This window comes from Leucopleurus acutus (genome assembly GCF_964270905.1).
Source record: "Leucopleurus acutus genome assembly, chromosome: 19".
Taxonomy (NCBI): domain Eukaryota; kingdom Metazoa; phylum Chordata; class Mammalia; order Artiodactyla; family Delphinidae; genus Leucopleurus; species Leucopleurus acutus.
The window spans coordinates 18975507-19002260 of record NC_139161.1 but is presented as its reverse complement, the minus strand read 5'-3'; the positions used below and the strand labels follow the sequence as shown (position 1 = coordinate 19002260).

The 26754-nt window shown below is 49.7% G+C and overlaps 3 protein-coding genes across 3 annotated transcripts in view; 2 read left to right on the top strand and 1 right to left on the bottom strand.

The window, feature by feature from the left end:
- EZH1 (enhancer of zeste 1 polycomb repressive complex 2 subunit) overlaps window positions 1–4421 on the bottom strand; it is a 30213-nt gene extending 25792 nt beyond the window's left edge. The window contains exon 1 of the mRNA XM_082861250.1: window positions 4406–4421. The gene's annotated coding sequence lies outside the window, so the exon portion shown is untranslated. The remainder of the gene's footprint in view (window positions 1–4405) is intronic.
- Window positions 4422–14836: 10415 nt separating this feature from the next.
- On the top strand, window positions 14837–16645 carry RAMP2 (receptor activity modifying protein 2). The gene is made up of 4 exons (XM_082861527.1): window positions 14837–14998; window positions 15439–15504; window positions 15967–16078; window positions 16208–16645. The coding sequence occupies exons 1-4, from the start codon at window positions 14899–14901 to the stop codon at window positions 16461–16463; spliced, it is 534 nt and encodes a 177-aa protein (XP_082717653.1). The 5' UTR covers window positions 14837–14898; the 3' UTR covers window positions 16464–16645.
- A 4252-nt stretch (window positions 16646–20897) lies between these two features.
- VPS25 (vacuolar protein sorting 25 homolog) lies at window positions 20898–25955 on the top strand. The gene is made up of 6 exons (XM_082860029.1): window positions 20898–20982; window positions 21197–21342; window positions 22261–22314; window positions 23009–23097; window positions 23854–23929; window positions 25345–25955. Exons 1-6 carry the CDS (start codon window positions 20930–20932, stop codon window positions 25455–25457), a joined length of 531 nt encoding a protein of 176 aa, XP_082716155.1. The 5' UTR covers window positions 20898–20929; the 3' UTR covers window positions 25458–25955.
- The last annotated feature ends 799 nt before the right edge of the window (window positions 25956–26754 follow it).

Here is a 26754-nt window from a genome sequence, read left to right as displayed (position 1 = left end):
TGGGGAACTAAAATCCCATAAGCCGCATGGCTTGGCCAAAACAACAACAACAAAAATATATATATATATATAGACTGCTCATTATCATTCAGTAAAACAAGACTTTTTAGTTATTCCATTTTGAATCAAAATATTAGGGCAAGTGTGTCAGAGAACACAACACATCAGAGGCACTGAACTCTACCCATTGAGGAACTCTTGACTTTAAGTTTTGGAGCACTGAAGTCCCCATTGACAGTCTGTTGGACTAAAGAGGCCAGGAGAGAGCCCAATACACAGTTTGGACAAATTAAAGACAAACAAACAAAACCAGGGACTTTCTGGAATGGAGGTGTTCTCTAAAAGAAGTTTTTCCTTTTAAAACCCTCTCCCTCAATCTTAATCTGATATAATTCTCTTCATCTTTCTCAACATATTTTTATTTTTAAAAATTTTGTTCTTTTGTTTTATCTTTTAGATTTCACATATAAAAGAAAACATATAGTATTTGTCTTTTTCTGTCTGACTTCAAGAAGCATAATGTCCTCCAGGTCCATCCATGTTGTTGCAAATGGCAAAAAAAAATTTTTTTTCTTTAAATATTTATTTATGGCTGTGTCGGGTCTTAGTTGCAGAAGGCAGGATCTTTTATTGCAGTGCACGGGCTTCTCTCTAGTTGTGGCACGAGGGCTCAGTAGCTGCGGCGTGTGTACTTAGCTGCTCCTCAGCATGTGGGATCTTAGTTCCCTGACCAGGGATCGAACCTACGTCCCCTGCATTGGAAGGAGGATTTTTTTTTAAATTTATTTATTTGTTTTTAGTTTTGCCTGTGTTGGGTCTTCATTGCTGTGAGCGGGCTTTCTCTAGTTGCGGCAAGCGGGAGCTACTCTTCGTTGTGGTGCGCGGGCTTCTCACTGTGGTTTCTTGTCTTATTGCAGAGCAGGGGCTCTAGGCGTGCGGGCTTCAGTAGTTGTGGCACGCAGGCTCTAGAGCGCAGGCTCAGTAGTTGTGGCGCACAGGTTTAGTTGCTCCACGGCATGTGGGATCTTCCCGGGCCAGGGCTCGAACCCGTGTCCCCTGCATTGGCAGGCAGATTCTTAAGCACTGCACCACCAGGGAAGCCCCTGGAAGGTGGATTCTTAACCACTGGACCACCAGGGAAGTCCCCAAATGGCAAAAATTTTATGGCTGAGTAATATTCTGTGTATGTGTGTGTGAGTGTGTATGTATCTCATATGTTATCCATTCATCTGCTGATGGACACTTAGGTTGTTCCTGTATCTTGGCTATTGTAAATAATGCTGCTTTGAACACTGGAGGCAAGTATCTTCTTGAATTAGTGTTTTCATTTTCTTCAGATAAATACCCAGAGGCGGAACTGATGGACTGTATGGCAGTTTTATTTTTAATTTTCTGAGGAACCTCCATACTGTTTTCCATAGTGACTGTACCAATGTACATTCCCACCAACAGTGCACCAAGGTTCCCTTTTCTCCACATTCTCACCAGCATTTGTTATCTCTTGTCTTTTTTGGTAAAAGTCATTCTAACAGGTGTGAGGTGGTACCTCACTGTGGTTTTTACTTGTATTTATTTCCCTGATGATCAGTGATGACGAGCATCTTTTCACGTGCCTGTTGGCCATCAGTTTGTCTCCATTGGAAAAATGCCTATTCAGCTCCTCCGTCCTGTTTTTTTCTCTTTCTCTGTAGTTAACTATCCTTTGCAGAAATGTAATGTGTTTTTAGTATTGCTGCCTCAAACCTTCTTTGGGAAGTAGCTAGTCAACAAAGTAGAGACTTTTTAAAGTTAGTACAGGACAGGAAAAAGATATACTTAGCAAAATAAATTGTTACAATTTTCACATAAGGCACAAATCAAGGGCAGGAATTGTTACCTGGAGAACTAAGGAAGCCAGGTTTCAGATCTCAAGAATTAAAGAGACATAAATAATATTTTAAATGGTTTTAAAAGGCATGCTAATTCCAAGGCAAGTATAAGAGAAACAAGTCCAACCAACTACGTTTTCTCCCCTTTTCCCTTCTCATGAAAGTCTTCTTGGGAATAAAATTTCATTTTTAATCCTAGGCTCCTTATTCTAGTGCTGTTTCAAAGAGAATTAAAGTAACACCGGACTTCTCTGGTGGTGCAGTGGTTAAGAATCCACCTGCCAATGCAGGGGACACGGGTTCGAGCCCTGGTCGGGTAAGATCTCACATGCCGTGGAGCAACTAAACCTGTGCGCCACAACTACTGAGCCTGCGCTCTAGAGCCTGCGTGCCACAACTACTGAAGCCCGTGCACCTTAGAGCCCGTGCTCCGCAACAAGAGAAGCCACCGCAATGAGAAGCCTGCACACCACAATGAAGAGTAGCCCCCGCTCGCCACAACTAGAGAAAGCCTGTGCGCAGCTACCAAGCCCCAAGGCAGCCAAATATAAAATAAATTAAATAAATTATTTTTTAAAAAATAATTAAAAAAAAGAATCCGCCTGCTAAAGCACAGGACACGGGTTCGAGTCCTTGTCCGGGAAGATCCCACATGCCATGGAGCAACTAAACCCAGGTGTCACAACTACTGAGCCTGCGCTCTAGAGCCCGCGAGCCACAACTACTGAGCCCACGTGCCACAACTACTGAAGCCCGCGTGCCTAGAGCTGGTGTTCCACAACAAGAGAAGCCACCACAATGAGAAGCCTGAGCACCGCGACGAAGAGTAGCCCCCACTCGCCGCAACTAGAGAAAGCCGGCACGCAGCAACGAAGACCCAACGCAGCCAAAAATAAATAATAAATAAATAAATTTATTTTTAAAATAATAATAAATAAAGTAACACCATAATGAAAAAGTCATTTCCACCTCAGTAAGTTTTAAAGCTGTGCCCTGGCGTCGAGTTCCGTGATTGGCCTGTAAGTACTCTGCCAGGTAGTGGAAGAACTAGGATCCAGATCTCCCAACTCCCAGTCCCAGAGATCGTCCCACTACTTATTTATTCCACAAACATGTATTGAGCACCTACTGTGTGCCTCGTAGTGTTTTAGTGCTTAAAGTGCATCAGTGAATAAACAAACCAACATCTCTGCCCTGGGAGAATTAATTCACACTGTACACACTCAGCATACACCCTGACAATAACAGTATTATTACATCTTTACAGATGATCCTTTCCTCTATTATAAATGTGTGTGTGTGTGTTTTAAGTACTTTATCTCCTAATAATTTCTTCAACGCAATTAAGTAATCTCCTTTATCAATGCCACACATCCCAGTCCTGGGGTTTCCAAGGCTTAAAGTAGACAAGCTCTCACAGAAACCTCTGATGGAGTTAGCACCTACTCCGGCTGGAAACGTCTTTCAAGTTTCCTAAACTTAAAAGCACCGGGTGGGGGATTTTTCTCTTCAAAGGCGTCATGGCAGCAAACGCGGAAGAAAAGACCTACACTTTCAAGGCCATCTTCGCACGCACCCAGTGGTTCGGCTACCTCGGCTCTTAGCCCCCATCCTCACCCCTGTAGCCCTAGACTCGATACCTAGGCGACTCTATTAACAATCCCATATTTCACCTATGAAAAGCCCACTCTCAATATTTCCATCGGCGGCACGAACATCCTTCCACCTTCCTTCCCCTCCCCGCCCCCGAAACAATTTCTCAGTAGTCGCTTTTTACCTAAATAAGTTTGTCCCACATTTCCTAACAGGCATGTCCCAAATACACCACCTTGCCTTGCTTCAAGGCTCTTTCCCTTACATTATTTGATCCCCAAGAGAATTCTGGGGTGGGCAGGGATTGGCGCGAGACCAAATTTGGAGAGAAGCCTCTTACTCAGGGCTGGGACTAGGGGGAGACTAGCTGGGCGCCTAGTGCGCAAACCCGAAGGAGGCACGCGGCACCGGCTCGACCCCAACAGTGAGCTCCCCTTTCCATTTTGCTCCTTAGGAGCCTCACTCGCCTCACCCTGTTTTTATTGCCACCGCTTCCTCAACACCCCCAAAGTCATCGCACGCTGAGCCCCCTTGTCTGGTCCTTCCCGTGCACTGCCCCAGGTCCCCGGGAGTCCACCTCGCTAAGGGCCCCCGCAGGTGCCACCGCCCACCCACGCCCTCCCGGCGCTGGGGCTCCCGCCCACCCCACCCCGCCCTCCAACGGGATTCCCCGTCCCCGGGCCCGCCCCCGCCGCTCCTCCTCCCCGACACACCGCCCTCCCCGCCGCAGACGCGGTTCTCGCCGGGGGTTCTCTCGCCCCGCTGCCCCCTTTCCCCAGCCTTCGGAACGGGGAGTGGGCGCCCCGCTACCCCCCGCCAGGCAGATAGTGTGCTCCTCCGCTTCCTTCCAGTTCTCTGACCCCTTCGACTCTCCCTCCCTCAGGCCCCGGGTGGCAAGGTGCGGAGGCCCGGCCCCACCGCCGGGCCCAGGATTGTTTACTCACTCATCCTCCATCCTGAGCCGCAGGGACCTGCCGCTAGGGCGCCTGCGCACCGCGGCCCCGCCCCCACGCCGCGGCCCCGCCCCGCGCCTCCTCCCGGCGCGTGCGCACTGCGTTGCCCGCGACCGCTGGTCAGGCCGGCTGGGCATCCTTCTTCGCACTTCTGCGGTTTGGCGCCAATACCCCAAACTCGGGAGTCCGAGGTGGTGCAACCCGAGCCCGATGGTTTCCAAGGCGACGCTGTCAGGGGACAGGAAGGGCTCTTGGGAAACCTCCCGGAGCCATTAATATCTTTAAGACTTTATCCAGTAGTTGCATCATCCCCACACTCTAGTGACATGCCTCACTTCATAATTTGAAACCAACCTGGAACCCCTTCATTACAGATCCTTCACATCTACAAATACCCTCAAACGCCCGTCTATGGGCTCTAAGTTATCATTCTTGCTTTATTTACACCGGACTGCCCTATTTCTGTCAATAGTTTTCTCAGTCACTTAGATTCAAATCAGTTGCCTTGAGTCAAAGTATCTTCTCACAAGATACCTGTAAGTTACCAAAGGAAAAAGAGTAACTTTACAGGGGAGAAATCTGGCAGACATCACCTTGACCAAGTGATCAAAGTTAACATTACTAGTGCTGAGAGATATTCTTACTAGGTACCTCTCAATATGATGCAATGAGAAGGGTACAAAATCACTTACATAGTTGTCTTGAAAAAAATGCATAAGCTGAGTTAATCATGAGGAAGCATCAGACAAATCCAAAATAAGGGGCAGTTTACACAATAACTAGCCAGTATCTTCAAAAATGTCAAGGTTAAAAAAGGCAAAGGGTGAGGAACTGTCCAGATTAGAGGAGACTGAGCAGACATGACAACTAAATGTAATGTGTGATCCTGGCTTGGATCCTTGTCCAGAAAAAGCACACCAGTGGGATAACTGATGACATTAGAATAAGGTCTGTAGATTAGTTAATAGTATTTTTTCCATCTTAATTCCTGGTTTCGGCAATCGCATTTCTTCAACATTTGAGGAAGTTTGCTCCAGGGCATAGAGGAACTCTCTACCACTTGTAACTCTTTTGTAAATCTGAAATTATTTCAAAATATAAAGTTAAAATACAAAATAACATTACCTTAAATTTGTCTCCACAGACATAATTTAAAAGCCTATAATCATTTTTTTCTTCAAATAATTTTCATAACAACTCTATGAAGTAGGTAGGAAGGATTTCAGTTTTACACACGAGGCTATTCTGGTGTAAAGGAGTTAAAAGACTTGCCTCACACAGATGAAAAACTGTTCTGTCAGATCTTAAACTCGGGTCTCTGGATTGCAGATTTAGTGTTCTTTTCCTTATATCAGAACCTTTGACTTCTCTGTTTTCCTCTTGCTTATATCCAATTCACAAGAAAATCAAGGCAAATATTCCTTAATACTTGGCAATTTTCAGTGATGTTCCTTTCCATTCCAAATGCTTTCTAGACCAGTGGTTCTCAAATTTGGTTCACATTGAAATCACCTGGGGAGTTTTAATAACTACTGATTTCTTCCTCCCACCTTCAGAGAGCCTGATACATTGGTCTGGGGTTTGGCTTGTGCTTCAAGAATTCTCAGAGCATCCCAGGTGATTCCACTGTGTAACCGAGTTTGAGAACCATTACACTACATAAATAATTGTTGAAATAAAGAATATGGGTTTAGGGCTTCCCTGGTGGCGCAGTGGTTGAGAGTCCGCCTGCCGATGCAGGGGACACGGGTTCGTGCCCTGGTCCGGGAAGATCCCAGATGCCGCGGAGCGGCCGGGCCTGTGAGCCATGGCCGCTGAGCCTACGTGTCCGGAGCCTGTACTCCACAAAGGGAGAGGCCACAACAGTGAGAGGCCCGCATACCGCAAAAAAAAAAAAAAAAAAAAAAAAAAGAATATGGGTTTAAAAGGGGAGGAAGGGGACAGGCAGCAGGTTAAAAAAAAAAAGAATCTGGGTTATCTAAGGAGAGATGTTCAGAAGATCTGAATGTCAGGACTGAGACTGGAGAGCAGTTTGAGAACCATCAGCTTATTGTTGTTAACTAACACCATGGAAGTGGACCACTTGGTTTTCAGGAAGTATGCCAAGTGACAAGAGGAGAGATACAAAGACATTCTGTGATAACAAAGAAAATATGGTTACAAAAATATTTTGAGGTGGAAAGGAAGGAAGGAGAGGGGATATATCTGTACATATCAGAGTGTACAATGCAGCTCAAGCTCCACCTCCTCCTGCCAGCCCCCCAGGATCTCCCCCAGCTTCAACTCCATTACCACTTTATACTCGCTACCAGGCTGTCTACCTCTCTGATATCCATCACAATGTTAGACATAGGACTAAACCCAGGGTTTAGTTATCCTTGTTCACTAGAGGATTATAAAACCAACTTTCCACATCACCAGTAAGTGTGGGGTTCTTGGGGAAAATTTGTCTGCCAATTGGTTCCTCTCTCCCTCTCTGATGGGAGAGAGTTTTTCCTGAGACCAGGCTCCTTCTTAGCTGACCATGGTCCATGAGACGCTATCAGCCAATCTTTGGCCAGCTCTTCCTCTAACTTTTTCTTTTCCAACCCTTTACGTCTTTGCCCTATAAATTCGTAGAAAAACTGTTGGCAAGTGGTCAGCTACTAGACCTTTGAAAAACAGTACCATCACCCCTGCCCCACTCCTCCCAGCCCCACCCCCAGGCAGTTAATAGGAGAAAGGAATAACTGTGTCACTCCTGGCTTCCAGTTGCTCATTTTGCTCTTAAATTGGAGGCCTCTGGGGCTGAAGGAAACTGGACAAAGTGTGCTGAGTAGCCTAATAGGACTTTTTTTTTTTTTCCTCAAAGTTCCCTATTGTGGAAAAATAAAATAATGTGTTTAATTTCTGAAACCTGATGCCTGATTTGCCTTGGCAGCCATCCTCCTGGGCTTGGCCGAGAGTCCAGCAACACTAATATACTGATTAATACCAGCTCAACTTGCTCCCTGGAGAAGAAGAGCATTATTTACTTGACCATTTTCTTAAATCCTTTTTAATTTGCATGTATTTTAGCATGATCTTATTGGCTTTACCATGCTGTATCTCTGACCACTGGCCCCAAAGAAGCCTCAGGGAAGACTGTTCTGCTCTGTGCACTCACAACCCCATCACAAGCAAGATTTTGTTCCACCCGGTGATTAGAAATGACATGTCACGTGTTCTGTTTCTTCTGGGGCAGGCAAGTTCTAAGTGTCCTTTTGTCCCCTGCTGGTCTTCAGGCCACTAGTAGAAAGGGAGGGAGCTGAGGCTTCCCAGAATTCAAACAGGGCTTTCTGTACTGTTCCTTCCTCCCTTCCAACTTTCCTCCCTTCCACGGTAACCCCTCTGCTCATTCTGCCCCTCCCTTGTAAAGCCCACAGGGATATCAAATAGCTTTTCTCTGAAGGGACACAGAGGATTGAGGAACCGTTGGGCCCCAGACAGTCCCTGACAGGGAAATGTAAACACAGCTGTAGAGATGGGAGCAACCCATCTTCCCTCCTCCCCCATTTCCCACCCAGAAGCAGGGAAAGGCCACCCTGCTGCGGAGAAACAAACAAGCAAACAAAGCAAAGCACAGCCTCAAAGCCCGCATGAAGGTCACCAGAAACAAGCTGCTGCCCAGGCCTTGACGGGACCAGCTGAGGTGCCAGACCCCTCCCTGAACGCTTAGAGCAAAGGCAGCTCCAGAGCAAGTTGAGGTCTGGACATTACTGAGCCTGGAAACATGGCTCGATTTTTGAAGCCTCTCCACTCCCGGACATTTTGTCTTCTAATCTCAAAAACCCAGCTTTCCGCCTCAGGTACTTATCTCCTGACCCCTAGTTGCTTAGGGATCATAATAATGCATTCAATTCAGCAAGTAAGAACAGGCCCACAATAAACCCTTGTCCAGGGCTCTCAGAAGTGTAAACTCTGAACCTCCAAGCCAAAATATTAGAAAGGGCCTCCTTAGCTTTTGTTAATTACAAAATAAATAATTCCAGCAGGAAGGAGAATTACTTTGGGGGATTATTTGGTGGGATTCAGGCCTTGCTTTGCACATACTGGGAAAGCTCCAACGCCACAGCTAGGGTGGTGCTGCCCATTCTCACTCTCTTGGCACAGTGAATGCAGGGCCTTGATCCCACGGGACACGCTCTTGGCACGGCGCTGCCTGGGAAGTAGCTCTGATCGGGTGGACAGCTAATGAGCTGTGCTTCCTTCCTGGCCATCAGGGCCCTCAACTGTAAAACTGCAGAAGTCGAAAGACAATAACAGCCTTCAAATACTGACCACTCAGTATGTGCCTGGCATTGTGCTAAGTGCTTTACAGTAGGTCATCTCGTTCCATATGAAGTCAGCAATATTCTTACACTCACTTTACAACTGAGGGAACCAGGGCTTAAAGAGATTCTGGAACTTGGCCAAGGTCAGCCAGCTGGTAAATGGTGGGGCCAGGATTTGGGCCCCAACATTCTGACTCCAAACCTACCCTCTAAACCATTCCACTCTACCTCCTCTATTCTCTGAGGTCTTCTAGCTCTGAATCACAAGTCTGGATTTTCTCCATGGTTTTTTCCTTTCACTGGTGGTGCCAGGAAGAGAAATGTGTTTGGGACTCTCCTCTGCAAGTTCAGAGGAAAACAGTTCCTAATAGACAAGGGGCTCCTTACTTCCTCTGTACTAGAGATGCCAATCAAAGCTGGACACTGGACAGACCCCCATATCAGCAGGGCACAGCCTGTGTGAAAGACAAACAAATCCTAGCCAGACAGGAAAGGGGAGTTCCCCTTGGTTCTGTGACACCCCCTTCTTTCTTCCCTGGCTTATCTGCAGGGTCCCATGCTGCTGATACTATGGCCCTTTGCACCCCACTGCAGCTAGGATTGGATACAAGGCTGTGGAAACTCTTTTGGAGAAAGAAAAGTATAACACATAATCTACAGATTCCATGCACGACATTGTATGGAAAGAACCAAAAATAAATCACATTTCTTTATACATTTAACAAATTGCTTTTAGCATTCACATATTCATTAGCTATTGGATTGTGGGTGAACCTACATCATCTCGTACAATCCTTGCAAGATGCCTGGGGGTAGGTGCTTTTATCCCTGTTTTACAGAGAAGAACACTGAGGCTCAGGGAGACTGACAACATTGGCCATGGCCACGTGACTGGTAAGTAGGAGGGCTGGAATTCAAACCCAGGCTAGGACTATCTGACTCCAAAGCCTGTACTCTTTTCAATAAAGAGTGTTGTGTAATGAAAACAACCAAAATTATGAAATGGGAAGGATCCCAGAATATCTTGGAAACAGAGTTGCATAACTATATGTGGTACACGTTATGATAGTAACTACCATTTATTGCATGCTTCCCAGTGCCAGACATCGGGCCAAATGCTGTAACACGCTTCATCGCTACTGCTCAGTGAGATACATGCTAGTAACCCCATTTCTGCAGGTAAGAAAACAGGCAAGCTCAAAGGGGTTAAGTAACTTGCACAAGGTCACATAAGTGACCTTCTGTCTACAGGTTGGATAGCAGGTTGACTTCCATCAGGTGTTAACCTTTCTTAGCCTCAGTTTCCTCCTTTGTAAAGTGGGTTGCTATGGTACCTACTATAATGGAGTTGTGAGGGTTTTTCTGATGGTGTGGTGATGGTAGTTTTTGTTGTTTTGGCCACGCCACAAGGCATGTGGGATCTTAGCTCCCCAACCAGGGATCGGACCCATGCCCCCTGCAGTGGAGACGTGTAGCCTTAACCACTGGACCACCAGGGAATTCCCTGAGTTGTGATTTTTAAGTGAAACAATTTGTATGAAGCACTGAGCACACTGCTTGGCTCCCTCAGGGCATCCCCATGTTACACAACACCTAGACTTCTGGGGTGCTGGGGAGGGGTAGAAGGATTCCTGGGGATGGTTTCAGAGGACAGTCCTAAGGAATGGAAGAAGGGTGAAAGCAATCCTGGCATCTGGCATTGGGTCCTGACAGCAACCATGAGTCAGCCCCAGGTGCCGAGGGACCAGCAGTGTTCTCAGCACTGCTGGGTGTGTGCTGTGGTCTCTTGGCCATGGTCCTCTTCAGTCACACTGTCTGGACGTCATTCTTATAAATCTGGCCTGGGTTCTTTTCAGAAAAACAGCCTCCACCATGTGATGTCATGGTCCAGCCTTGGTCAGGGAAGGAAGCAGGGAGGAGGTTGTGCGTACAGAGTTGGGTGAAACAGGATCTTCTTATTTCTGGAGGGGCCCATCTGGTCCTAGAAGAAACTCTCTACCCTTCTCCCCTCCCTTCAAGACTCAGTAAAGAATCAATATTCTGATCTGGAGTGAGAGGGAGGTGATAAATCTAATGGTTAAGACCTGAAGCTTAGCATCAAACGGTCCTGGGTTCATATCCTGGCTTTGCCAATTACTTCCTCTGGGACCTTGAGAAAATCACTCCTGTTTTCCCCATTTCACCCATGGACAAGATAATTCTGATGTTATGGTGGTGAAGTTTTAAGAAATGCTTGGAAATCACTCAGCATATGTGTCAGGGAACACACTCTGCAGCACATAGTAATTGTTCAATAAATGTAGCTACTATTAAGTCCCCAGCAGTTGATGAGGAACATGGCTTGACAATTTTCTCTGCTTTTTACATATAACTTATAGATATTATAAGAGAGCCAGTGTTTTCTCCAATAACCATTCTTCCCTGTGAGAGGTGGTCAGGCTCCTCACGCCAGCACCCTGGAGATGAGGAGGCTGGGGAGAGACGGAGTAGTTGTGTCCCTACCCCTTTGTCTTCCCTCCCTTAGCCAGCTGGCTCCCTGGCTGTAGCTCTTCTGGTTCTCCCTGCTGCCTCCCTGCCCTCTGAAGAAGCCTGTCTCCTCTCTCCAGATTGGAAAGATTAGCTGCCCCCAGCCAGAACTTCGGGCTTCCCTGACCCTGGCTCTCCCCCACACCTTCTCCTGCGCTCTGCTCTTTATTTTGCAGACAGCTGGGGAAGAGGCCAGCATGTATGATTGTCTCTATGCAGTAGAAAAGCTAATTCCTGGATGCTCTGCATGTAATTTCATTGTGTAGGAGGCCCCCAGTGCTTCTGACTCCCCCTATGTTGTTCTGGACTTGTCTGTGTGCATAGGGGGAAGGCTGAGGATTCGAAGTGGCACTCCTCCTTAGGATCAAGTTACCTCTCCCCCTGCTCCAGGCAGGATGACCTTTGGCCCCTAATAAGAAGGGAAATTTACATGGCAGTAAGATCCCTGCCCAGGAGAAGTCAATATAGGTTGAGGCCAGAAATCTCAGGTCAATGTCCAGCTGGATCAGAACCAGATCCCTCTCTTCCCAAGCCCTGGGGGTGGGAGTGGGCTAAGGACAGAGGAATAAGGGATTGTGTAGGAAACTCAAAGCCTAGACGCTACTAGATATAAGGAAAAAAGACTGAAGACAATACTACACTGCAGCTAAAAGGAAAGAGGCACATCTGTATATGGTATCATGGAAAGATGACCCAAGACATTACTAATTTTTAAAAAGTCGCTGAACAAGGATATTAATTCCCATTTATGCTTTTTTTAGGTCCAAAATACCTGGGGGAGGTGAGAAAGGAATGGGGTTATAACGTTTTCTGTGTTTAAGTATTCTGCAATGAGTATATACTTACGTATTACTTGCAATTAAAAAGTATGTCTTTAGAGCAAAAAGTATATATTTTAAAGCAGAAACAGGCTCAGAAAGGAAAGGTAACGGCCCGCAGGGGTGGAAAATACGACTTCCCATGAAAGAGCCAGCCCCTGTCCCTAATGAAGCCCTTCTCTGGCCCCTTGCTGCAGATCATGGGACTATTTCCTATGGCAACTTGGAAAAGGTGAGGTCTCTAGTCCCCGTTCAGTCCCAAAGGACCTCCATAGCAGCAGACCCGCAGTTACCAGGATGCCCCCAGGGGTCAAATGAAAACAGCCAAACATCCAACTGGCTAGGAAAAGTGAGAAGAGGAAAATCAGGAGGGGAGGAAATTTACAGATTCTCCAACAGGTTTGAACTCCCAAGTTCAGGGAGGATTACAACAAGCGCTCCTTTGCATCATTACATCATGATGCAAGCTTAACTCCAACTCTAGGCTAAAATACCGCTTTCTACCAAGTCACTTGTATTTTCCCTTTTGCTTTTTATATATGAAAATATATAATTATATATATATAAAATTCTATTTTATATATGAAATGTTTTATATATTTTATATATAAAATATATATTTTATATATGAAAATGTTGAGCTCCAAATATATATTTTATATATGAAAATGTTGAGCTCCAAAGATGTGAAATGGCCTACCTAAGGTTACACAGCAAGACAGAGGCAAAACCTGCCTTCAGAAAACTAACCAATGTTTGTTTGTTTTTATCCATTATACCATACTGCCTTATTTAAAACCCAGCATTTGTTTTTGTCAACTTTAATCTTGATCCCAACCCTAGTCTTTACCCACAGTGGGCTCAGGTGCCTCTGGCCAGTGGAAATGGCTGATTTTGCTTTCTGCCCCTCCTTGCTTCCTCCTCCCATCTTCTCACCTAGAAATCTCCCTCTTGACCATGTTTCCTTCTTTTTTTTTTTTTGCGGTACGCGGGCCTCTCACTGTTGTGGCCTCTCCCGTTGCGGAGCACAGGCTCCGGACGCGCAGGCTCAGCGGCCATGGCTCACGGGCCCAGCCGCTCCGCAGCATATGGGATCCTCCCGGACCGGGGCACAAACCCGCGTCCCCTGCCTCGGCAGGCGGACCCTCAACCACTGAGCCACCAGGGAAGCCCCCATGTTTCCTTCTTGAAAAGGGCAATCACAGGTGGGAGGGAAGGAACGGAGTTTGTCCCTGGCCTGAAGTGACTCCAAGGCAGCCTGGCTCTTTTCTGCCCCTTGCAGAAGATGACCCTCACCAGGAAGGCTTGGGGGTTCATGCCAAGTGGGCCAATTCCCTTCTCCCTCTGGATGCCTTGCTAAAGCAACCTCTTGATCCTAGCTATGGAAGAACAACAGGTTATCAGTGGCCATGATTTAAGAGCCTAGGACCCCGAGATGAAGATTTGAAGAGAGATGGTGCAAGGTAATTTGTGGTGGGAAGGAATCAGTAAACTGGGACAACAGCAGCAGCTGAGTCCAAGGGTCAGTGTCTGGGAGTAATTTAGGAAAGTTCGGTGCTGACAGCTGTGTCTGGAGTTGAACGTCATGGCCAAATCAGCTCCTGGGCTCCTCGGCTGCTTCAGGCCTACAAAACTCTGGCTCAGGACACAGAGACAGCTGTGGTGTGGCAGAAGTCAGGGCCGCTGGGGCCCCATGCTCAGCCTTGCTGTTTCTCAGCTGTGTGGCTTTAGGCAAGTCCTTAGGAAAGGAGGAAAGGAAACTAGCATCTGCCTAAGTGAGTGCAGTGCCCGTTCACAAGTGTCACTCTCACTACAGATTAGTGAGGAGGGTAACGTCCCTGTTTCACATGGGAGGAATCTGAGAATTCATGAAGGTAACTGAGGTCATTCCAGGCTATATAGCTGGAAAATGGGAAGACGGAATTAGGACTCAGAGCTTCTGAGCTCAAGTCCTGGGCACTTTCCCCTGGGCTTTAGCGTCTTCCTCTGTAAATAATGTACCCACCTCATGAATGAAGTCACACATTGTAGGTTCTAAACCTTCCCTTTTCACAACCTTGGCCCTGAGGAGTTGTGGCCACCTTCTTCTTGGGAATGGAGCAGTCTTACTTTTGCCACTGCACTCAATCTGGTTCGTGGGTCTAGGCCCCAGGGGGTGCCTCGAAGGCAAGGTATTCGGACTTTGCTTTCCCCTCTACCTCTATCCCCAGGCCTTCTCCAGACTCTGAAGGTCTGGCTCCCTCTTCTCCTCCTCCTCCTCGATTTTGGCAGGCGGGCTGACATCAGTGGGTGTTCCCAAGGAAAGGGAACTCTGAGCCGAGCTCCACGGGCCCCTTCCCCCACGGCCCCGGACAGCCCCAACCCCCAGCCTCAGAAACGGCAGCGTTCAGAGGCCCTCTGAGCTCCCAAACCCCTCCCTCTTTTCGCTACCCGCCCCCCCCCCCACGCCCCCGCCGCCTCGCGGAGGAAGGGAAGGGGTTGCTAGAGTCCGGGGAGTGGAGGCTCAGAGACCCCGACGAGTCCTGGGCGCCACGCAGCCGAGCCCAGGAAATGGATGCCGGTTCTGGGGTTACGAGGGGAGCTGTCCAGCCCCGCAGGGTGAGCTAGCAGAAAGGGTGAGCCAACGTCGGCCAGGCGGAGGGAGCGGCGGGCGCCAGGGCCGGGTGGGGCAGCGACTCCCCCTCCAGCCCGCCGGCCCCGGGCGTCGCCCCCGCCCCCCACGTGGCCGCAGCCGTCCCAGCCCCTGCGAGGAAGCGGCGCGGCTTCCTGCGGCTTGGGACGGGGATATAGGCGCCCCCGCCCGGGACCGGCTCAGCGCCGCCGCTCCTCCTCGCCTGTTCGCCGCGCGATGGCCTCGCTCCGGGCGGAGCGCGCTGCCGGCGGCCCGCGGCTCCCCGCGACCGGCGCCGGGCGACCGGCAGCGCTCCGCCTCCTCCTGCTGCTGGGCGGTAAGCGCAGCGCCCCGAGGCCCGGGCGGGAGGCGCGGGAGGCCCTGGAGGGGAGACGGGCTGGACGGCCAAGACCGGAACGGGCCCCGGGGTGCGGATGCGGACAGCGCTGCTCTTTGGACGGTCCCTGGCCCCACCACGGTGAGGGCGCAGCGCGAGCTGCTTCCCACTGGGGAAAAGCTGGCGTGCCCGGGTCCCACAGAGAGGTCTTGGGACGTCTGGAGCTGGCGAGGAGGGAGGGGTTTGGATGTGAGTGGGAATGAATTGGTGCAGCCCCTCTCTTCTGGGCACTGAGGCATCCCGTGGGGGCCTGGATTGCTTCTCTTGTTTTTCTGAGGGTAGCCCTGACTTCCAGGGGTCTCAGCCCCCAACCCACACACCCCTTCCTCCAGGCTCCAGATCCCCAGCATCCCGTCTCCCTGCCCCTTTTCTGCCCACAGCCGTCCTGAAGCCCCAGGAGTCCCTGGCTCAACTTCTTCCCACCCCAGACGTCTTAAAGTCAGAAGGTGAGTACCCAGCAGCTGTGGGAGGGTGGCCCAGGGCAAGGAGAAGAGAGGTCTGTGGGGAGTGTCCCTTTCTCACAAGCCAGGCCCCAAACCCAGTTGGTGCCCCTAAGTTCTGCTCTGTTCTCTCTTGGGGTTCCTTGTGGTCTACCTCTCATCCCACAAAGCCTCCAGCCGGCTCTGAGCTGGCCCACCTCACAGGTGGATTAGAAGATCCCAGAAAAAGTGTATGTGGAAGTTCTTGCCAGGCGGGGTAGTGCTGGGCACATGGAAGACATTAAATTTTTCCTGAGCTGAGACTCTCTGCTCAGCCAGGACTGTCTTGCTTAGGAAGGCTTCTGAGGCTCTCCGGGTAGTTCCCATATTTGAAGACAGGAACAGTGGTTCCTCAATGGAAGTGCCTGGACCAGAGGGCTTGGAGGGTGGCGTAGGGGTGTGGTCAATGTGCAGCATCTCTGCCCACAGGGAAAACAGTGGAGGAGAAGTATGAGACAAATGTCCTACGTTGCTGGGATCATTATAAGGTTCAAATGGACTCTATCGAAAAGGATTGGTGTGACTGGGCACTCATTAGCAGGTAGGGGCAGTGCTGGAGGGCGGCTTGGGCCAGGGCTAGGGCTTGCTCCTTGTGGGCCTTGAGTAAGTGTGGGACAGTCCTCTTTTTGGGCCCAACCCTTCCCTCACTCTAGTCCTCTCCTGTCCCCAGGCCTTACAGCATCCTTCGAGACTGCTTGGAAAGGAATGCAGAAGAGTTTGGCCTGGGCTTCCCCAATCCCTGGGCAGAACAGATCATCTTTGAGACTCACCAGATCCACTTTGCCAACTGCTCCCTGGGGCAGCCCCCCTTCTCAGACCCCCCAGAGGATGTGCTCCTGGCCATGATCATAGCCCCCATCTGCCTCATCCCCTTTCTCGTCACCCTTGTGGTGTGGAGGAGTAAAGACAGTGAAGCCCAGACCTAGGGTGGCGTGAGCTCTTCAGCCGCCATCTTACTCCTTTCCTCTGCAGGTCTCTCCCCTCCCCTCCCTACTTCCTTCTCTCACTCCTACCCCAACTGCAGATCCTTAGATCGGTGGAAATGGAAGCTGGGTGGGGTCAAGGCTCAAGTTCTGTAATCTTCAAAATAAAACTGGTTTTTTTTGTACACTGTTCCCCTCCCTATCCCAGTGGGGCCTGTGTCCTTCCCAGAGTCTCTGCCATTCCCACAGGCCCTCTGTTCTGAGCAGCAGAGCTGGAAGAATCTGGATAGGCCCACTGTTTTGTTCACTTACCTGCCCCCCCCCTTCCCCTACCCGAAGGCCACACCCATATACTTCCTTCTCTCAAGGCCAGGCCTTTCCTGCGTCTATCCAAACCCAGCTCCAGGAAACGTGCAGGAAGAGACTCCCTTCCTGTCTGGAGAGCAGCCGGGGAGGTGAGGGGGGTGGGATGAGGGAGGACACTTTGCCATGGCTCCTGTAAGAAGGAAGGGGGTGCCACCCGGGAGCCCTGAATTTTCCCTTTCCTGATGCCTCAGTTTCCTCCCAGGGCCTGGGAATAGGAGCTCTGATCTGACCAACAGGAGTCCATCCCTAAGGACCTCAGGATTGAGGGCAAAGGCAGTGGGGGCTTCCTATACTAGACTCACCACAGGACTTCTCCTCCAGGTCCTTGGCCCTCATCCTACATTGTCCTGGACCCTGGGTGGGTGTGGCCTGCAGCCTGGCCACACACTGCCCCCTGGTGTCCACTAAAGCTAACAACCAGAAGATGGACGTGGCCTGGAAGAAGCTCAAAACTGAACCCTGTGATCAGAGACCTGTCATCCCCATAGCAACCACTAGTTCTTCACTGGATGCTTCTGTTAGCTTCTTGAGCCATACTTATGCTCCCTTTCCCACTTCTTAGGGACATACCTAGCTATCCACATTTCTGTATATGGACACTCCTATATGTTCCCTGGATGGTGAGGCCCAGTTCTCCCCATGGAAACTTCACCTCCAGTTCTCCATGGGACAAACCTGCCAGGTCATCAAAAATGTCTAGAGCATAACTTGGTTCTTCAAAAAGACACCTGTTTATTCCTTGTGGCACCTGGCACCTCTTTAGGAACTCTCCTTCTCTCCTTGTTGAAATGTAAGCCTCCCTGAGTACATGCATATCCACTTCCTGGGACATGCCTGTCTGTTCCACAGATATATACCTATATGCTTCTAGAACATATCTGTTTATTCTCTGAGACACACTTCTCCTCTCAGGACACATCTGGCTCTCTAGAGACATACCTATTCCCTAGGACATTTAGAGTTTTCACCAGAGAGAAACCTTTGCTCTATTTCCATGAATGCATCTGTCTTCTCCAAGGATATATCTATGCTCTTTTTGACCCATATTTGCCTTCATACATTTTACTAATATACATCAAAGGCATGTTGGTGTAAGACACTGTATATGGCATTTTGTGTTGGGAAGATAAGTTAGATAAGGCTTGGCTTCTGCTTTCAGTGGCTTTCATCTAGTAGAGGAGCCGACATGTACACAAATAAAAACAGTGGAGGGCTTCCCTGGTGGCGCAGTGGTTGAGAGTCCGCCTGCCGATGCAGGGGACACGGGTTCGTACCCCGGTCTGGGAAGATCCCACATGCCGCGGAGCGGCTAGGCCTGTGAGCCATGGCCGCTGAGCCTGCGCGTCCAGAGCCTGTGCTCCGCAACGGGAGAGGCCACAACAGTGAGAGGCCCGCATACAGCAAAAAAACAACAACAAACAAACAACAAAAAAAAACAAAAACAGTGGAGTGTGTGATGAGAGTCATGCAAGGGATGCAAGCCAAATGTTTTCTGAGTGCAAAGGAAGGAGGGGCCCATTGAGCTAAGGTGCAGTCACAGGAGGTGAGATCACAGGAGGGTGATTGTGGAGTTGGCACCTGACTAGGCCTTAGATGGAGTACATTCCCCTATGGGAGAGAGTCGAAAGGGAGGTGAGTTAGAAAATTATTGCAATAATCCAGGTTTGAGAGAACAAGGGCATGGACCAAAGGAGTGGTGAATGGGGAAATGGAAAAAAATTAAAAAGTAGGGAACTTCCCTGTTGGCACAGTGGTTAAGAATACGCCTGCCAATGCGGGGGACACGGGTTCGAGCCCTGGTCCAGGAAGATCCCACATGCCGTGGAGCAACTAAGCTCGTGAGCCACGACTACTGAGCCTGCACTCTAGAGCCCGCGTGCCACAACTACTGAAGCCCATGCACCTAGAGCCTGTGCTCCGCAGTAAGAGAAGCCACCTCAATGAGAAGCCAGTGCACCGCAACAAAGAGTAGCCCCCGGTTGCCGCAACTAGAGAAAGCCCGTGCGTGGCAACAAAGACCCAACGCAGCCAAAAATAAAATATTAATTAATTAATTAAACAAAAAAGTGAGCAGAAAAAAAGCAATTAAAAAAATAAAAATTAGGAAAGGTTATTAAAAATAGGGGAGGGATTTGGATATGAAGGTGAAGTAGAGGAGAGGTTAGAGCTGACTCTGGCTTTGAACCTGGGTGCCATTAGAAGGAGAAGCTGGCCTGAAGAAAATGGTGTATAATATGAATAACAATGGAACAAGCTGTTATGTTCCGTAGAGAGTTAGAAATGGGAGTGGTGGTGGTGCTGCTAGTGGTAGAAAAGGGCTGGAGCTAGAAATATAGGGTTAGGAGTCCCCTGCACAGAAAAGCCATGTGAAGCCATGAAAGGGATGAGAGTTCCTGGAGAGAAGGTGTACTGAAGAAGGCTAAGGTCCTTTAGGAAACACCACATGTAAACAATGAGGACAGAAGAAGACAAAGGGAAAGATCAAAGAGATAGCAGAACAAGGATAAAGCAGTGCCATGGAAGCGAAGGAGATGGTACCCTTTGAGAGAACTTTTTTTTTTTTTGATGTGGACCATTTTTAAAGTTTATTGAATTTGTCACAATACTGCTTCTGTTTTATGTTTTGGTTTTTTGGCCACGAGGCACGTGGGATCTTAGCTCCCCAACCAGGGATCGAACCGGCACCCCCTGCACTGGAAGGCAAAGTCCCAACCACTGGACCACCAGGGAAATCCCAAGAGAACATTATCTATTAAATGGTTCATTCATTCATTCATTCAGCAAATATTTGTTGGGCACTTCTGTGGACCAGGAACTGTACACAGTGTAGGATGGACTTCGGTGGGGGAGATGTTAGAGATCAGACAGGAAATTGAGAGGGTGGTAGAGTCAAGGGAACTACATATTTTCCAGTAGGGATGACGTCAGCATGTTTGTAGACGAGAGGAGCCGGGGGAAAGGGAAAGAGGGAATATGATACACAGAGAAGTCCTGGAGGAAACTGGAAAGGAGAGGCAATCAGCTGCCAAAGGGTTGCCCTTGTAAAGGAAGAGTGATACTTCTTCGAGTCCAAAAGGAAGGAGTAAAAGTGAGAGAAATTTTTGAGAGATGAATCCAGTGTGATGACAGAGAGGAAAGATTAAGAGGTTCACATGCATGGCCTCAGTCTCATAGAAATAGAAGGGAAGGGCATTCTGCAGAGATGGAGGAGATGGGAACAGGTGGAATGGCATGAAGAGTGTGGAAAAGTTTGAAGAGTTACCTTGAGGGATGTGACAGGGAGCCAATAAAAGACAAAACATCACTGGGCTGCACTGATTGCCCAGCAATGAGGTCAGTCAGGGAATCTGGGGTTCAGTCAGCAGGTTCCGGTGAATTTTTTTTCTTTTTCTTTTTCAGTAATACTCCTGGGCCCAGGCGTGAAAAAAAGAAGATGGGGGTGGGGTGGGGAGGTGGGCAGGGATCAACGACTCTGGTTTGGAAACTGAGCAGCAGGTAGGCAGGCAAGGGGACGGAATTGAGTAGTCTAGGCTGGGGAAGGAGTCAGATAAGACCAAAGGGGGTCCAGGGACTTGAGGCTAGAAAGGTGAGGACGTGGGAGAGGTGAGAAAGAGGTGGCTGTGCTCAAATACGGCAGCTCTGAATAATTGAAGCAGAGCCATTTCAAGCAATAAAAGCTACAAATGAGCTCCTGGGGAATGATGGAGTCGAAGGACACAGGAATCGAGGGCAACTGCGAGGGACTGAAGTTAAATGACACAAATGTTGACATTAAAAGAAGCCTAGTATAGTGGAAACAAGTCTAGGCTGGGTTCTGGAGACCTGGGTTCTACTTGCAGTTCTACTAACTGTGCCCACTTTGGGGGAGTGACTGCCCTTCTCTGGGGTGGAATCAGAAGACTTCTCAGGGCCGTTTCTGCTCTAGACGGTAAGGATTTGGGGATAATAGGAAGGGACGGGTTGACGAGGACGATCCCTCCCGTTGGGCAGCCCCTCTCCCCAGAGGAGCCCGGAACCTTTCTGCTGTGCTTTCTGCCCGGACGTGCCGGAGAGGAGACCGGAAGTCCTTTGCCGGCGGGTTCCGGGTTTCCTGGGCTACTACGATGGCGATGAGTTTCGAGTGGCCGTGGCAGTATCGCTTCCCGCCCTTCTTTACGTGAGGCTCAGACCCCGAGAAGCCCCGCTGGGCCTCCCTCCCCTCCCTAGGACCCCGGGCTCAGCACTGATGCTTCAAATGGGGAGGGGGAGAACGGATCCGGTTGCCGCCACCCTCAGTCCCTCACTTTCTCCCCCGAATGCGCCCCTGGCAAGTGCTGCCGCTTGCTCTCTCACTTCCTCTAATTCTGCGCCCCACCCGCTTCACCCGGCAGGTTGCAGCCGAACGTGGACACTCGGCAGAAGCAGCTGGCCGCCTGGTGCTCGCTAGTCCTGTCCTTCTGTCGCCTGCACAAACAGTCCAGCATGACGGTGATGGAAGCTCAGGAGAGCCCGCTCTTCAACAACGTGAAGCTACAGCGTATCCTCCCTCAGGCTCTTCCACACCCCCCACACATGCACTTCCACACTTTCCCACGTGCCCAGACCTCACACTCCTCTTCACCCACAGAAGGCAGGTTCCCACCCCAACTGGCCTTGGGAAAGAGCCAGACTGTGTAGCTGACATCCATTTTACCTCCAGCTCCAACCCAAATACAGCACCAAGCCCTCTTGTCCGCGGCAGTGATGAGTACCCAGGTGTCATTCAGATCTTAGAATTTCTGCCCTGAAGCCAAGTACCAAGTTTTTCGACCTGAGCCTTTTTGACTCGTTGCAACTTTTGTCCTCTGTATGAGGCTCAAACTCTGGCATTACCTTTAGTAATTTTCTCTGCCTACTCTCCTTGTCCCAGGAAGTAAGGGTTGTTTTCTTTTGCTGCCTGATTCATCCCTAAAATATCTAGAGAATGGCTGGAGGAAGGAGAGATGACAGAGAGTGAGAAATGATAGTACCTTTCATTCTCTAAAGCTCTGACTTTTTTTTTTTTTTTTTTTTTTTGCGGTACGCGGGCCTCTCACTGTTGTGGCCTCTCCAGGTGCGGAGCACAGGCTCCGGACGCACAGGCTCAGCGGCCATGGCTCACGGGCCCAGCCGCTCCGCGGCACGTGGGATCTTCCCAGACCGGGGCACGAACCCGCGTCCCCTGCATCGGCAGGTGGAGTCTCAACCACTGCGCCACCAGGGAAGCCCCTAAAGCTCTTCCTTTTAATTACACTAGTTTCTCTTTACCTTCCTCCCCCCAATATGCAGAAAATGCCAGTTTATATCCTGTTGGGGCACTGCACATCTATGTGTGTAGGTGGGAGAAGAAGGGTAGTTTGTAGCATAAGCCTGGCTCTGAGAAATTTTATCCCACCCAGTTCATTCCATTAATACCATTCCCTTAACCTTAAACCAGGGAAGCTGCCCGTGGAATCAATCCAGGTTGTATTAGAAGAACTGAGGAAGAAAGGTGGGTTCAGTTCCCCAGATTCCTTATTTTTCATCCTAGTTGGGTTTTCCTGAGGGCAGATTAGCACAAGTCTTTTCATTTTTTTTTTTAACCCTTCAGTGGCTTTTTCTAAAAATTAATTTTTATTTTTGGCTGCGTTGAGTCTTTGTTGCTGCGCGCGGGCTTTCTCTAGTTGTGGCGAGCAGGGGCTACTCTTCATTGCGGTGTGCGGGCTTCTCATTGAGGTGGCTTCTCTTGTTGCAGAGCACGGGCTCTAGGTACGTGGGCTTCAGTGGTTGTGGCTCGCAGGCTTTGTTGCTCCACGGCATGTGGGATCTTCCCGGACCAGGTCTTGAACCCGTGTCCCCTGCATTGGCAGGCGGATTCTCAACCACTGTACCACCAGGGAAGCCCCCACAAATCTTTTCTTTTAAGAACTTTTTTTTTTTTCCTCTCCTGGCTTGGAGCCCAGAGTGTTCTGTACAGTAGCTCAATTCCCTGGATTCTTTTCCCCCACTGGTATACAAAATTGAAATCTCTCCATCTGTGCCCCAAGACCTGAAGAGGAGAATGGATGCCTTGCAGATAGTAATAGTAAAACAATCCTTGAATTTCTCTTTCTGAAAGCTGAGTCTCTTACACTCTCTTCCACCTTGGTTTTTGCCTCATTGTCTCTTCTTATAGCATGGTGCTTTCATAAGTATCTGTTTTGCAGGGAACCTCGAGTGGTTGGATAAGAACAAGTCTAGCTTCCTGATCATGTGGCGGAGGCCAGAAGAATGGGGGAAGCTCATCTATCAGTGGGTGAGACTATTCTGACGCAGTGACCCATGGCAAAGGAGAATGAATCTGTGCTCAGCAGATGCCTGGTGTTTTCAGATCCAGACTGAGCAGAGTGGGAGGGGGCAGAAAGAGGAAGGTCTTCCAGGCAAGCCTCTTTCAATGACTCAATTTCCCTGGCTGGAAAGAACTTTCCTTTTTTTGCCTGTAGGAGGCCAGAGGCTATGTGAGGCCATGTTTGGAGAATGCAGTACTGGAAACCACGAGTACTATTGTTGGCTGGAGCCTTTGGCCACAGGAGATAAATGGGGAAAGGAAGGGAAAAAAAACACAAAAACCTGGAGCCCCTCCCCCACTACATCCTTATGGGGCTGTCCACAATATAAATGAGACTTTCTGAACAGTGTGGGTGTGGGGACAGACTCTCTCCCCTGTCACCACTAGCCCTAAACATTCCCAAGGGAGAGAGGAGGGGAAGAAGCGCCAACAACCCAAATATAACAAACACACACCACCCATTCTTGAACAGGAAAACAAGCAGAATGAGAGGTCACTCCTCAGACACGTGAAGGCCTGTGGTTTAGTGGTTCCGAGCGTGTGTGTACATGTATAAATATAGCACCTGTAGGGTTTGTGGGTTTTAGGCCACTCCTCTGCTGAGGTGACAGCTCTGGTTTGGGAACAAGTATCATTCCTGGGTCAGAGAGGTGGAGCTGGTGAGTTTACCTTCCCCCAGGAAATTCCTGGTTCTTATTCAGTCCCTGTTTTCTGTGTCCATAGGTTTCCAGGAGTGGCCAGAACAACTCCGTGTTCACCTTGTACGAACTGACCAATGGGGAAGACACAGAGGATGAGGGTAATGCTTTTTCCCTTTCTCCCCAGTTTTGTTATCTGAATCCTCCTCCGTCTAATTTTTGTTTACTTGACATTCAGATTTCCCATTTTTCTGCCTCTAAATTCCAAATACTAAATAATACAAAGGTTCTTAACCCATGTCCAAGATTTCCATAAACCATCTGAATTCACATGCAGAGAACCCACAGATTTTGTTTGTGGGGGTGTATGTGCATTTTTCTCAGCATAGAGTCCATATTATAAGATTTTGAAGGGCATCTGTGACCCATGAAAAGTTAAGAATTATTGGTAAAGATGCCGAATGAGGAACTAGGGCAGGAGATTAAGCCTGAAATTTCATTCCTTGCTGACTCAGGCTTTCTTTCACCCTTTATTCTTATAGAGGGCTCAAGATCTGTAGGTGTCAGCTGAAGGGATTGGGCCAACACTCCCATCCCCACCCCCTGCCCTTTAGAATACTATGGTTTCTGGCCAGACAAGGATTTGTATACTGTTTGGTTTTTACATAGTGCAAATACTCTCTCAGCTCTTTTATCTCTGACTTCATATTCTGATCCCCAGGATCACCAAAAGTACCAATCTAAGCTGGGGAAAAAGGGGCACCTCCCCTTTCTGCCAGGCCTGGCTGCCCCAGCAGAGTTTACAGCTCTTGGCTTTCCCCCCACTTTCCTGCAGGCCTCTGCTTGCTACTCCCACCATCATGCCATGACTTCAGTGCTGCAGCCTTGCCCAGCCCACCGCTCAGGCCAGGCAAAGCTGGAAGCTTCCTCAGAAAGCAAGCTCCCTGACTCAAGAGCTGGGCCCCTGCAGGGGGTGAGGTGTGCAAGCCTGTTAGGGCTTGCCTCCTGCCTCTCACATCTCCCTGCAGTATCTTGCCATATCTCCAGATACTCAGGGGGCCCTTGGCTCCCAGCCTTGTTCCTTTTCACTAGGAAAGGGGAGATATCTGTGCTGGACCTTAACAGTCTCCTGGCCAGAGGCATGGCTATACCTCTTTGTGTTAGAACAGGTCCTCCCAACAGGTACAGATGCAGTTAGGGTCAGCGTACAGTGACAAGGGACTTGACCTCCCTACACTTGATTGTCAGGGCCCCTTCTTTGTGGCCCACAAGCAAACGGTGTTACTCTTGTATATCAGACACTAGTGGGTGGGGGGGGGGGGTTAGTGCGAGGGTGTGTGTGGGTTGAGTCTGACAGAAGAAACAGGAAGGGGGAATAAGCATGAACTCCCATTTCATGTTGACTCAGGCTTTCTTCCACTCCTCACTTCTAAGGAATACCCAGGAAGGGTGGGTGGGGGCAGCTGTAGCAGTACAGCTGGCCTGGAAAGTTCTGTTTCCAGCTGGACTGCTCTTCTCAGAGGTCTTGAGCCCCAAGGAGCTGAGTGTCCCTGACTACCCATCTCTCCCTGTCCAGAGTTCCACGGGCTGGATGAGGCAACCCTACTGCGGGCTCTGCAGGCCCTACAGCAGGAGCACAAGGCCGAGATCATCACTGTCAGCGATGGCCGAGGTGTCAAGTTCTTCTAGCAGAAACCTGTCTCCCTTTACTTCTCACCTCCTACCCTTCCAGGGCTTTCAAAGGGAGACAGACCAAGTGTCCCCACAGATTGGATCCGTGACTCCACCAGACTCCAAAGGGCTGCAGTCCAGGGGTGGGTTTCCCACTTATCCCATGTGTCTGTCCCTGGGATAGGGTGAGGCTGAGGTGCCAGGGAGAAAAGATGTGCTGCTCCTTGCCTCACCTCCTCTCGTGAGCTGGGGTCTGTAAACCTAAACACAAACTTCATTTGTGTCACACACGTAAGTACATACACACATGCACCTGCACAAGCTTGTTTCTTCCCCCTCCCACCCCTTTAGCTGCTGCTGCCTCCTCTCTCATGCTGCTGGTGCTGGATCTTTCCTAGGGGATGGGCGAAGCCCTGGCTGCAGGCAGCCTTTCAGGCAATGTGAAGATAGGAGGCCCAGGAAGGGGCCTGGCAATGAGAGGTGGGGCCGGACACTGATTTATGATATTAAAAAGCTTAACCCTACTGCCTGCTGCTGAGGTTATTACTGGAGTGGGCAAAGGGAAGGCTGTGAAGTGTTAACCCCCTGAGTGAATCCCAGCCTAGGGGAGGGGAGAGAATGCCTATGGCCTTTGAAAAGGTCCTCTCGGCTGGCGGGCTCCAGCGAGCCTGTGGTTTTACATCTGCCGGGCGGGCTGTGCGGGGGAGTGCCGATGGCACACAGCTTGCGGACAGACTGCTTTCTGTCTCTAAAATGGAGTAGCTTAACGACTTCCCCCTCCCTCACCATCTCCCCGTGGAAGTCCTGAACTACTCTGAAGCCCCTCCCTCCATCCATCTGCTCTGGGTGGGGTAGTTGAGGCCAAGGGGAGCTGAGGGGGAGTAAACCGGATATGGACTTCGGTTTAGTAGAAACTTCGGCAAACAGAGGGGGAGGAAGGAGAGCCCACAGAGCAAAAACAGCCACTCCGGCCAGGATGCGGTCAAGGTGGGGAGGTGGAGAGGATGGGTGACCTGGTCCTTGGTTTGGGGGAGGGGCTGGCTTTGGGGTGCACACACCCATCCCTGTGCAGCCCGGAGGGACTGGGAACTGCGACGTCGGAGAAAACCAGATCTTTCCATTGACCTCTGTATTGTCGGCCTGGGGCCATTCCGGACGATTAGGAGGGGGTGGCGCTACCTTATCTGGGTCGTGCAGGCTGGTGGTAGCCTCCTCCTCACCACCCCCCTTTCTAGGGCCGGGGAGCCGCGGTCACTTTTCATCTCCCTGTCCCAGTACCGTGTTCCCCCAGACAGGTTTGCGCACTCGTAGTGCG

Excerpts from the sequence above, each read along its gene's own strand:
- RAMP2 (XM_082861527.1), top strand. The coding sequence starts at position 14,899 with ATGGCCTCGCTCCGGGCGGAGCGCGCTGCCGGCGGCCCGCGGCTCCCC. Across the intron at positions 15,505-15,966 it reads AGACGTCTTAAAGTCAGAAG|GGAAAACAGTGGAGGAGAAG; the intron begins GTGAGTACCCAG and ends CTCTGCCCACAG. Across the intron at positions 16,079-16,207 it reads GACTGGGCACTCATTAGCAG|GCCTTACAGCATCCTTCGAG; the intron begins GTAGGGGCAGTG and ends TCCTGTCCCCAG.
- VPS25 (XM_082860029.1), top strand. The coding sequence starts at position 20,930 with ATGGCGATGAGTTTCGAGTGGCCGTGGCAGTATCGCTTCCCGCCCTTC. Across the intron at positions 22,315-23,008 it reads AGAAGAACTGAGGAAGAAAG|GGAACCTCGAGTGGTTGGAT; the intron begins GTGGGTTCAGTT and ends TCTGTTTTGCAG. Across the intron at positions 23,930-25,344 it reads GGAAGACACAGAGGATGAGG|AGTTCCACGGGCTGGATGAG; the intron begins GTAATGCTTTTT and ends CTCCCTGTCCAG.